The sequence below is a fragment of the Atractosteus spatula genome, chromosome 2, assembly GCF_055471065.1.
Source record: "Atractosteus spatula isolate fAtrSpa1 chromosome 2, fAtrSpa1.hap1, whole genome shotgun sequence".
NCBI classification, from domain to species: Eukaryota; Metazoa; Chordata; class Actinopteri; order Semionotiformes; family Lepisosteidae; genus Atractosteus; species Atractosteus spatula.
The window spans coordinates 61,306,683-61,320,125 of NC_142707.1; the positions used below are offsets into that span (position 1 = coordinate 61,306,683).

A 13,443-nucleotide genomic window follows, 5' to 3' on the forward strand; every position below is an offset into this window, starting at 1 on the left:
AAATTCCCAGACTAATATCTGTATATATAAGAAGAAATAAAGTCATTAAATACCCTCTTATTTCTTTTTTTCAGACAACAGGCAGCTCATATAAAACCACACTAGGTCCTACAATCTTTTCTTTTCAATTATGTACAAGCTTTTAATAAATTTCACTTTTAGTGATCAGATGAATCAGACAGATGTGGGGTGAAGCCATCTAAAGTGCTCTCTTCAAATGACTGTCTCTAGAACAGAGCACATTGCATCAGGACAGGCAGAAAGCTTTCAATAGTAAAAGAAGAAAGTGTAAAATAACTCTTGCGGGTGCCAATGAAGATGAAATATTTACTGTTTGTCTTTAAGCCATCAAGGGAACAAAAATCTGCTTAGAGGAACAGCTCATCACAGCCTTTAATGTTGGGCAGTTCAGGCCTGTGCTTTGAAATGAGCTTAACATAAATATTAAAGAGGTGATCGTTAAAACAATGAGCAAAATAAATCAGAACAAAATGAAAAAATTAAAATTGGGCTGATGGTCTTAGGTAATAATTATTATAATAATAATTATAAATCATAAGCAGCCAGTTGATATACAGTATCATCAAAACCAGATACTCACCAACGTAGACAGCTACTAAAATTATGGATTCCCTTATTGAAAATAAAATCACTGAATAGAAAATGCTAAAATCATGAACCATGGATGGCAAGCAACAGGCGCAAGGCAGGATTCACCCTGGACAAGATGCCAGTCCATCATGGGGAAGACACACACATCTAGGGCCCATTTTCCAGGAAGCCAATTAACCGACCAGTATGCATTTGGATGGAAAGAGGAAACCGGAACAGGTGGTGAAAACCCACTCAAACATGGGGAGAACTCCATGCAGAGATCACCCCAGGTCCAGAATTGAACCCAAGGCCTCAGTGCTAGGGAGCAACAGTGCTGACCACTGTGCCACTGCACTGCTGATAGGATTGCTTCTGTTTTTATCGACAATGACATCAGATTACTACACCCATAATATGATGTGTTAAATAGGTTATGTCATCTTTACTGAGATGAAACAAAATCTAATCCTGCAAATATTACTAGAAGTAATTAATTTATGCTGTCAAAATAGTAAATCACAAGGTAAACCATAACTGGCTAATTAATTCGGTAGCAAATTTCTGAATTATATGTCACATACCCACCAGCTCATTTTTTAATCACTAGAAAACACCACCATCTTATATTGTATATTAATGGATCTCTGTGTTATACTCAGAACTTTCCTATGGATCTGATTTTGTGAAATTACAAAATTATGCATACACATTCTTTTATAACTTAATATTTTATTTTAAATTTGCTCAAATTGAAGACCTCCAAAGGTAAGGCAAGCTACAGTACATTTCTCCAAAAACTAAGGTAAAAGAAATGAAATATGTTGCATAAGTTCTGACAGAGCTCACAGTGATATTCAGATTTTGATATTTTTTGTACCCTTCTCCTGATCTGTGCTTTTCCATGACTTATTTCCTAGAGCACAGAGGCTTAGTTTAAGCCAGAAACAAAAGTAAACAAGTCTTCGGTCTTCATGTCTTCAGTCTTCATGGTTGGGTCGCTGCTAGAATCTAACTTCTTGACAAGGGAACACATTAGTCGTTATTCTGAAATCATGAGAACCACAATTCCTACAAACAAATATACCTCTCATCCAAGGTGTTGCTCGTTCAGGTAGTTTTGTACAACTAAATTAATTCAGGTCTGACACAGCAATCCCAGTTTCAATATTTAATACAGTATATTCATTACTTTTCCAGTTTTTTCATATTCTATATGCTTCTTTATTTTTATTTTTTCTTTGAATATGTGGAGTATGTTGTGCATATAACAATTTTAAATTGCTTCTTCAAAGTATCATACTTCAAAGTACGAATACTTTTGTAAGGCACTGTATGTGTGTATGTACAATTGACAGGAAGAATGGCTTATTCTGTAAATTAAGAACTGAATTATCATATTTCTCTATGGTTTTCTAACAGATTTAGTGAATTAGTGAATACAAAAACTAAAGAAAAATGGACAAGGATGTTGATCATACATGTAAAACAGTCATCAGCTAATCTGTTTTGTTTGTACAGTTCTTACAAATTTCAAGTTTGCACTCGGACACAGATAGTTTTATTTATCCGTTATAAATTGTAATCATACTAATGTTCAGCTACTGTATCTTAGAAAACACAATTTAAGTAGTATTTAAATTTTGTCACAGCTACATTCATCTATGGTAAGCCAATGTATATTGTTTTGTAGTTCCCACATTTAGATTACAGAATTTAACAAGGAAAATCTCCAATCTTTTTTAGCAGTAGCAGATGGAATTAACTCCTTACCTAGTTTGAAGAACAATGGCATTGCGAGTTTGAGCCCAGCTTTCATGTATTCTGAAAAATGATCAGTACTTCAGTTATCTGTAACTGAATGATATTTGTACAAGGTTTTACAAAGCCTTCCATTCCCCAGAAAGATGACTGAACAGTTTATTTCTTTAATTTGCACAACTTGTTTATTTTGCTTATTAAACAATTCTCAGAAGTCCCGTTTTCAAAGCAACATTTATAGAAACAAGAAATCCAGTGTGCTCTGATTACTAAAAAGTCCATTTCCACATTGTTGTCATTAGAAATCTGTTTTTGCATAGATTTCAGCAAAAGCACCTTTCATTGAATAACATACCGCAGACATAAATCAAGATTGCAAGACATTTTTAAAAAACAGATCACACATCCCTACTTTTACTGAACATACAAAATAGGAAATTAAAACTATAGAGTTTTCTGGTACTTGTTTCAGCTAAACTATAGATTTTTTTCTGAACACTAGTTTGCATTGATTTTGTGCAGTATTGCACAGCTGTACTGGTAATATTAATGAATCTCAGTAGAAACTGATCTTAGTTTTGTTATGAATTAATTTCCTGCATTTAGCCATTGTTCTATCAAGGATGTACAGTATTTGGAATTCAGTCAAATACTGGTCATCACATATTCTAATTAACCATATACAGTGCAAAAACATTTAATCGAATATGATAGCATGAGAAAAAGTGTACATCTATAATAGACTCAAGACAATTTCAGCTTCTAGACTCTTAATGATATGTCATGAATTTCAAGTGGTTGTTAAAGCATATACGCAGCTGTTTAAATCCATTATTATTTCATCTTTGAAAACAAGAGAAATGTTAACAATATATTGTTCCAAATAGCCAACTACAGCTTAAAATACTCATAATCAAAAAGCTGTCTTTTGAAATGTAATACAGAAATACATAAGGTGTTAATGTGATAAAATATTAGCTGCATTGAAAATGAGTGAAAATTAATGTTTTCTTCTTTCTGGAACAAAGAACAAAACTATGAAGCCTTTTATCGTGAAACAATAAGTTACCCTATAACACATAGTCACCAGCTACTCAGTTAAACTGCTCGGATAAGACAATAAACAAGAAAAAATAAGTGCATATAGCACAATGTCCTGTCTTGCAAGTGTTCACCCAGTAGCTTAATTTAATAATTTGAGTCTATTACTACTGAACAACTGGGAGGGTAAACATTTCTATTCCCTTTGAGGTTAATTTTACACAAGGTACCAAGGTTTAAATAATATACTTTGATACACCTACAGTAGCACCTTCATTGTTAATGTTGATCCTGCTTGTTATCAAAAAAAGAGCTGTGGAACTGGTCGCAGCACATTTCTGCAATGAAGCACATGAGAACTGAGAATTGAACACCCCATCCTGAGACAAAATATTTTTTCCAGTATCAAATATTCTCTTCCTGCACAGTGATTATTGATTATTGCATGTTTGAATGACACTGGGTGTATACTTTAGTTCCTGTCTATAAATCAATGTGGAATTGTGCTGAGCTATAGAGAAACACTATTCTGACTGTTTTCCACAATAACTCCTGTTGTACGTTTTATCTATTATAAGTGAGGCTGTCTGACTGTTTATGTTACATCCGTTTCCTCATAGTAGTGCTGATTTCATAAGCAAAATGTATTTTTTATTGCCATTCTCATAAACTAGGAGTACAACATAGTTTCAACACCCCCAGTTGGAGAACTTGTGCATTTGCTATTCAGTGATTCTTGTGTTCTGAAGTTGTACTTACCTGTACTAACCCAGGGTGTTTCCAGATCACTAGGTGGGAATATTTTTTATTCACACCAGAAAGTTCACACTAATGTCCCAGTATGTTGACTGGGAGTACTGCATTATAGTCTCATCCTTTGGATGACACATTCAACTGTTCAATCGATGTCCTGACTATTTTATCATTAAAGGTCCCATGGCACTGTATAGTACATAAGGTATGTCATTTTGGATACTGGATAAATTATTCTCTGTTTTTATGTGATTACACAGTTTAACTTGCATAAAGCCCCCCTATATTGACTTGGTGAAGCAATTCACTTTTCTACCTGATGTGCTGTGTAGTAGGGCTTCTGGTGCAGTGTGGCCGCCACATCGTCCTGATGAAGCCCTGTATTTGAAGTGCTATCTGTGATCCCTTACGATGAAATTTTCAATACAATATATATAAAATGCAAGCAATTAATTATACAAATACATACTATTACAAAATATTACATTAAATTTAATGTAATATTATATTAAAATTAATTACAAAAATGGAGCAACTACTGTAGTTGGTGTATGTGTTAACTGACAGGAAAACACAGTTATTGGCATGTTTGAAATGTATCCTAATTGACTAAGAGCCACAGTTCTGTGTTCTTTTGTGATAATCATTCCCAAAAAAAGGTTTCTGAAGAACTAATCCACAGCGACAGAAATCAGAATTCATTAGTCATGTGATGGGAAATCAATTCTGGAGCTCTCAGGAGGCAGAGATAATTAATCATTATGTAATTTGAACAAATGCATCATCAGATGCTGACAAACACCCATTAATCAAAAGATAAATACAGTAACACTATTTTATTTTTATTTTTAGATTGACTCTTAATAATGTCTTACCATTTTAAGTGAATCTAATGAATTCTGGAATTCACTAGCATGGGGTTTCAGTTTAGATTGTTGTCATCATTTACTTCATTATTCCTACTAGTTGTTAGGAGCTACAAAATGCAACAGATGTGTCCAAGTTTACATAACCTTTGAGACCATAATGAGCCTATTTTTATGTCTAATGCTGATGAAGAGCTGATGAGAATGGTTAAGTAATAGGAATGGGTGGTAGAAAAGTAGTTAATTATATTAAGAACATAATATAATGAGAGGAGGCCATTCATTCATCTAGCCCCTTTGGAAGTTATTAGGTTATGATCTCATATAGCCATTTATTGAATGAATATTGTTAGGGGAAGACACCATATCCAACAATTACCTTAGTACTCCAAACAATTCCATTAAATAAATCACTTCTGGTGCTGAAACATTCTCATTCTCATATTTACCTGACCTTTTATTTTTAAATGTAAGACTTCTGGTAACTCAGCTCTGATACATTTGTGAGTCAGAAGTTTAGGAAACAGTTTTGGCGCTAATTGTTTACAAATATTTAAATGCATTCCTGTATAATCAAATCATGGCAACATTTGATCCGAAGTCATTTCAGATATTAAAGATAATAAATGTGTAAGTAAAAATATCTAAAGAGATTGGATAGTTCGTATTAAAATATTACAGGACTGAGGTGGATGACTAAATACAGTATAATGATAAAGTTTATTAATCATATTGATGTACCCTTTTACCTTTCAAACAATAATCAGACCATTAATGACACCAGCAATTATTTCCGTTCCTTAAATTAATTAGAATAACGTAATCCAATTTAGAATGTATATTCACTTTTTCAGCATTTAAGACATCTTTCTGATGATATCGAGAAGAATTAAAGCATGAAATGCTTGTTGTATATCTTTATATACAGCATGTACGTACCAAGAATATTGTGTTTAATAACACAAAAGTCCTAAAGCTTCCTCTGTGCTGCAGTATTGGTCTCATTCCTTATTTTAGAACTCAGATTGGAACCTTTAAGTTTATGGATGTTGTGCAGTAAGGACAAGGTTTGACATTTATATCCATAGTCTTCAAACAGATCAGGATTAGGGAAGGATTAAGAGCATAACTTTCCAAAGAGCTGTGCCCTGAGAATCTATTAGTTTTTTTTGTCAGTGTCTGTTGACTTATACACAATCCATGCTAGAGACATAAATATCTTCAATGCAGTAACACCTAAAAGTCAGCAGAATGTGATGTAAAATGCACCAAATCAGTATATACAAAGTTTTCAAATGGAGTAACACTTTTTTTAAAAGCCCAAACAAAAAAAAAAATTTATGAAATATCAAAAATTGCAATTTGTAGTAATATTATTATATCCAATGTATTCAAATTATATTGTGGTTCATCTGCCTTAACAAAAGACACTGCTATTTCAACATTTTCTAAGACTATTAAGATGACTTAAAGAATACTGAAAACTGCTACCTTTTGGTTGACTGGCCCAGATGCAGCAAGCAGTATGTTTCCTTTACTCTTGACATGTGCTGTCTTATTATCCTGTAGTTTCCCCAACACTTGTTGTACTGGGTAAAATTAGTCTGACCTATGATCCTACAGTTAGTAATCAAAAGGTTGGGAGTCCAATCCAGTTCACAAAGTGAAAACTGATACAGTATCTAAATCCCAGCCTTTGCTCTGTTCACTTTAAGATTACCACTGTCAGTGTGCTTTGGGGTGTAGCAACCCAAAGCACATAATTGCAGTGGCACAGCGAAGTTGCATGGACTCTACTGGGCTCTGTCTCCACACAGCCGTGTATAGGATGTACTCCAGTCTCTGTCTGTCCATGGCCCTTATCCAAAATCTACTCCATTCTCTGATGGGGTGGGGCTATACCCTGGATGCCAGTCCAATATAGGAAATACAAACACCAGAACCATTTTGATACTTCAGTTAACGTAGTCTGCAAGGTTTGGAAAAGTGGGGAGAAACTGTAGCACCCACAAAAAACCTACATAGACACAGAGTGAACATGCAAACTCCAAACTTGGGCCCCAGGACCCAAGAGCTGTGTGAAAGGAGTGTGTAATGTCCTGATTTATCTACAAAAACATCATTTGAAAGAAACAGAAAATTTGAAAATCTTATGAGAACCAGCAACAAGAAAGCATCCACTGCATCTAAGAAGCATCAGGGTCTATTATTATTCAGATGCAACCCTTCTAAAACCTGATATACATATGAAAACACTTACAAAACTAATTTGTTTCACATTGTCTGAAGTAAACATCATTCCTTTTGAAAGAAGCCATTATAAGAAATATCTTATCAGCAGTTTTTATCCAGGAATTTATTATTTCATGTTGTAATTTATCATCTTAATAGGACACAATGGAAAACAAAGGACTTGCAATAAAATCACATTGGAGTTTGATTTACAGTGTTGCTAAAATTCTTGTAATGTACAGAAAGGAGTAATTTAGATGAGCTTGATGATAGTAATAGACCCTAAGGCTGCTTTCATAACACTGCATTTTTTAGGAGATGAACCCTCTTATGGACAATAGCTTGAGGCAAAACAGTATAATTACAACAGAAGACAAATCAATTCCATGAACCAAACCTGACTCCATGACTTACATTGTGTGTCTTGCTTCAGTGCACACTCTCACTGTGTTATAGAAGATCTAGGCAAAATATGTCTTAGCAATTCCAGAAGGTAACACAGGACATACCTGTGCCCAGTTTTATTTGCCTCATTGAACTTACTACTCCAAACTGGGCATCTCCCTTCTATCTATGGAAAACTGAGTTCCCCTTGCATTTCTGTAGTCTCTGTTTTCTTCATCTGGGATCATCAGAGCCCATGGATGGGACACTCTGCAGTTCTGAAGCTGATTCTCCTGAGTCACAGTGAAGTGCTTATAGCTGCATCTTAAGACTCCGTTCTGGTCCGGGACTCTGCCAGTCTGAAAACACAGAAACATGACATTTCTATGTGAGCAATGGCATTGCTTTTACTGTATTTTGGATCTTTAAGCATACAGACCGTCATACACATGTGTCAGAGGTCCTAGAAAGACTTGCTGCCTCTTGTTGTAAATGATTAAATCTACACTGTTAAATACAATTAAAAACTGCCCAGTCATAATGTCGAGCCCATACCTGGGTTCGTTTAAGAGATGCCTATATGAGATTCTTTGGATCAATAAACTACAAACTACCAAATGGGCTAACTTTACTAACTTACCTTTCTTACTGTATATTCTTAAATAAACTTAAAAAGCTTAAAGGGTTAAGCTTATCAAGCAGGCAGTAGTGGCATTATAGAAAGAGTGCCACATTCCATTCCAGATTCTCTATATTTACAAGCATAAAAGATTGTTCATTAAACAGTAGATATAAATTGTATGAAATGTTTTTTCATCCTATTATTCTGTCAGAAAATAATCTAATTTTCACTCATAGCCACAGTACTCCACTATGCCACAATACTTATTTTATAGCAATATTTATGCTTTCATAAATTTACTCAACTTGACATAATGGAGATGTTATTAGGGGGCTTTCTGTAATTTCCTCAGTCCACTTCCATAGGATCCCTTACCATTCATCCACACATTAAATCCTGCACGGTTCTGGTAAGAGCTGCAAAACCTAGAGCCAATTCTGAAGGCACAGTCACAAAGCAGGACTACGCCCTGGTTGGGACAACAGTCCTGTGTAACAGTAAGTCACACACACATGCACACAATTTAGAGATTTCAATACAGCAGTGCACTTAACTAGTGTAGAAACCAAGAAATTCGAGCCTGAAGTGTTCCTTCGTCTAGCCAAGCTTTATTGTATGCATACAAGGAACCACAATAAGCACCATAATAGTTATAGTACCTAACGTAGCTCAAAGTGGATATGGTCCTACAGAACTTTTAAATACTTTCCCCCCCCCCTCCTTCCACCCTCCTTATGTCTTTGATGTAACCGAAGGAAATAGAAGCCTTCCTTTGTCATCAGGAGTTTAGTGTAAACATTTACCATTTGGGTAAACATTCACCATTTGGGGGTAAGTACAGGGGGGGAAAGCCTCTGTGATCAAGCAGGCGTGATGGTTACAGAGCCTCTGTGATCAAGCAGGTGTGATGGTTACAGTTCAGCATGTAAAAGCCATTAGCAGGCTCCATCACTAGCATCTCTGTGAAATCTGGATGGGAACCAGAGCATCTGTCAACAAGTATGGTGAGACCATGCAAACTTCCAACAGAAGGTACAAGTCTAGAATTAAAGCTACGATCCAAGAACTGTGAGACAGAAATGCTAACATTCCATCGTGCTGTACACGATGCTTTTCATTATATAAAGAAATATAATGTCCCCATTTCTTGGTTCTCAAGACATCTGTGTAAAAAATGGGATTATACGCATGAACAAAATTCTGCCGTGCCACCTCACTTACCTGCGTCCACATCTTCACAATCCATATTGCTGCATGAAAAATTAGAACAGAAGCAAACGTTGACACATTCCCATGAGAGAGATTATTTTGTACTCTGGAGCCCCACTTGTGCTGCTACAGTACAAAAAGCATAGACACAGACACAAACATAGACTAAGAGACTCACATGAAAACTGAAAGCCTGTCCACCTGTCGCAGCAATAATATAGGTTCTACAAAATTTGGGGTCTGCTTTCAAAAAGTTGTGGCAGGGTACTAACCTACTGTACATGGACAGCTTCACAATGTAAAGTGTTTATGTCTGCCTGGAAGGAAACAATTATCAGCCAGTGTGTATTCTCATTAAGAAGATGCTTTATCATATATACCCTTTGGCTTCAGACTTGATGAAAGCATAACAGCCAGATAAAAGAGAAATACTAGTTTCAACAACCTTGCGAAGAGATGCTATGGGAATAAAATTCAAATGAATTTATCAAAAATAAAATGAATTAATGAAGAAAAACAAAACAGATCTGATTTGAATACATGAACTTGTAATGCCACAGATTTAAAAGTTTAAAAAGAATTGAATGTGCTTGCACATCCTATAGGCTTCTTGATTAAGCTCACAATAAGTAAAGAAACGCTATTAATGAAAAACACCATCTTAGAAAGAAGAGGCTGGTTCCTGTTCTTCAGTACAAGAAGGTTTCTCAGCTTTACTGAACTGGGTCAGCTACAGTGACTCATAGGGCTTGTGAAGAGCACTCAAATCTTCTGCAGTGGTCTTTCAGCACAGCAGGTTTGACACTTACACAGCCTGATCTGAATCCATGGGCTGACCACATAATCTACAAACATCTTGATAAATCCCATGGAGCCACACAACACTACACTTACAACGTGGATACACTTTTAACCTTTATATTCAACAGAATGATTTAACGGCACTGTTTCCTAGCATTTCACAGATAAAGCTGTCCAGCATAGAGTTAAGGGAGAATCGCTCTTATCATTCTATATACATATTGCTATGGTAGCAAAATACAGCTGGTGCAAAAGTAGTAATTTGTTTCTAACTGTCTGAAATTAAAAAAGGTTGAAAGAAAAAATGCATTTTGATTTTGACTTTAATATCAGACAGTTAAAGTAGGAGCACATTTATGAGTTTTAAAATTGCACATAGTGAGTATGCCACTGTTTAATTAAATGCACAGGGAGATAAATTTAGAAATCCTGAACTTTGATATGACTTGATATGACTTGGAGCCCTGTGGAGCATTATGTTAATTTTTTATAGATCCAAGACACACCACAGCATTAATATCGGCATAATCGTCTGTTTAACTGAGCTATTTTACATTTTATTATTGCTAGCTATGAAACACTGCAAGAGATTTCTCCTACATAGTGGGAAAAAGGATTGAGAAATTGAGAAGTTCAGACATAACATTGCAAATTATTATTGCAAAAAAATATTAATTCAGAAAGTTCATCTAAGAAAGTGTACTAGGAGTTCAGTCTGTACTACAGACTATTCAAAACAAACTTCATTTTACATCAATCAATCTAATCACCCTTTTACTGTTTAATGGACAAGGAAATGATTAAACCTCCCTATTTAACCTTACAACATGGCTTACAGTGGTGTTACCCCAGCCTTGAAGTCTAAGCATCCATTTTAATATACAGTACTTCAATACAGTTAAACAAGAATTAACTACAGTACATTGTACAGTTGTTAGTAGCAGCCACACACACTAAATCAAGTCACACTCTGAAAAATATTCTCTTAATGAATGTAGCCAGTGATAACTGGAATTCATCTGATGGCAAATAAGTACAATCCCCTGTCTCCATATCCAGCCAGCCCCGTCATTCTACACATCACCTGTTTTATACCTACAGTACTGTACAAACATACTTCATTTCAAATTACACATTGTGCAACAGACATAAAAGCACCTGCCACTATTGCTGCTGTTCTCTGGGCTAAGCTCACAAAACATGTGATGGCCCTGACAAAGTGCAAAATTGCTTTGACTTTATACCAATTGCTTCTACTAAATGGGTTTTTGTTTAAAAACACAGGTGGCCTCGTGTGACACATGGCTTGAGACAACCATGAGAGAACCACACTGTATGTGCCCGGGCTGTTATGGTAGATGATCCCGGGTACAGCTTCTTCTTTCTCTGGCTCATGACCTAAAATTTTAACACAATGGAGTGTCTGATAATGTATGTTGTTGATTTCAGCTTTTGACATCTGAAATACATATTATTAAGCCTGGAAATGGGAGAAAGTTTTATGAGCTTTCAACAATGCTGTATTTTCTAAAACTCAATTTTAGAAAACTACCATTTATTCTCCAGAGGCTTCTCAAACAGGAATGAACTTCTCCACTATCCATCAGTCATTTTAATCTTTTTGCCGCATCATGTGAGTATTGCTTGTGTTGTCAGTGGTGATAAAGTCAGTGTTAATAATTCATGCATGTATGAGAGTAACATTTCAGCATGATTCAGCCTGGCTGCCCACCCGTGATCTCTCACTCGATGTGCAAAAAGAACAGAAGGGAATGTTTTCTTTCTGAGCAGCCTTAAGGTCTAATAAATATTTGATAAAAATGTTTTTTGATAAATGTGAATTAATTGAAGACCAGTTGTGTAAAATGCTGTATATTAACGAGAGACTGATGCAAATGTGCAGTTTTGTCTTCTCCTACAGATGTGTTTCAGATAGATACAGGTAATGCCTATGGTAGCTATTTTCATTTGTTCTCTATGTATTAATGAAACTATGTTACAAGAATTATTCAGAAGTTAAGTCGGTGTGTTAACTGTAAAAGAATAAAGGTTAATTCCATGATGATAAGTAGATCTATACTGTAAAATTACCTCTAGTGTTCACATAAAGTGGGATAAAGGTTTTTATGTAATAAAGTATATTTCCAGTCTTTCACTCACTAACCACTTCCCCCAATACAGGGTCTCAGGGGAGCCCAAATCTATCCTGAAAACAAGGGGCACAAAGTGGGGTACACCCTGGATAGGATACCCGTCCACTGCAGGACACACATGGACACAAACACAGACATGTACACACTCATACCAGGGCCAATTTTCCAAAAAGGCAATTAACCTATCAGTGTGTCTTTGGACTGTGAGAAGAAACCAGAGAACCCAGTGAAAAGCCACAAGAACACAGGGAGAACATACAAATCCCATGCAGAAAACACCCCAGGTCCGGAATTTTACCCAGGACCCCAGTGCTTTGAGACAGCAATGCTAACCACTCTTCCACTGTGCCACACAAGGAATATTTCCATCCTAAGGAATAAGCAGAGGTTAATTCCATGTGGAACATTAGAAAGAAAAAAGGGAAAACAAAGTTTCAGCTTTTGAGTCTTCTAAAAGTTTGTCACCTGAAAAAGGCTTGAAAGCCAAACTGTTGTTTCTATTTTTTCTGTTTTTCAGCACGGAATTAGACTCTGTTTGGGTATAACCAAATAAGAAACAATACAAATGTAAACTACAAAATGTCTACTGAACTCTAAATGGACCTTTAATGTCTGGTGTCACAAGCCAGTTTTCTGCCCCTTTATCTTTAACTTTAAGTTTATCTGCCTCTCAACGTACTGAAAATCAACCATCTCTGTGATGCTGTACTTCATGAACTTTGATGAAAAAGACAGAGATGTGAAGCTCTTTCTGAAGTGAGAGTTCTTTAATCTTTTCATCCTCACACAAGCACAGATTAGGACCAAATAAACAACGTCTAGGTTGTATCTTCTTTACTTATGTTTTCCTATCTTATCTTATCAGACTGAATACCCAGATCTCAATCAATAACAAGATAAAGAACAAGGTAGAAGATAATGAACCTGGTACAGGCTGCTGGAGTGTCATAGGATTCACTGTGGAGTGGCAAGTCAAGGGAATCAGGCATGATTTCAGTCTCACCTGTATACTTTATACATATTATAATAG

At 35.7% G+C, this 13,443-nt stretch overlaps 1 protein-coding gene across 2 annotated transcripts in view; it reads right to left on the minus strand.

The window, feature by feature from the left end:
- Nucleotides 1–7,362: 7,362 nt before the first annotated feature.
- LOC148840003 (low density lipoprotein receptor adapter protein 1) overlaps nt 7,363–13,443 on the minus strand; it is a 58,047-nt gene continuing 51,966 nt past the window's right edge. Inside the window, exons 9-10 of one of the 2 annotated variants that reach the window (XM_088906985.1) lie at nt 9,472–9,500; nt 7,363–7,987 (exon numbers count right to left, since the gene is read on the minus strand). In XM_088906985.1, coding sequence (XP_088763111.1) covers nt 7,941–7,987; nt 9,472–9,500 — 76 coding nt within the window. In that variant the 3' untranslated portion in view covers nt 7,363–7,940. The remainder of the gene's footprint in view (nt 7,988–9,471; nt 9,501–13,443) is intronic. The other variant, XM_088906994.1, reaches the window with a different exon arrangement.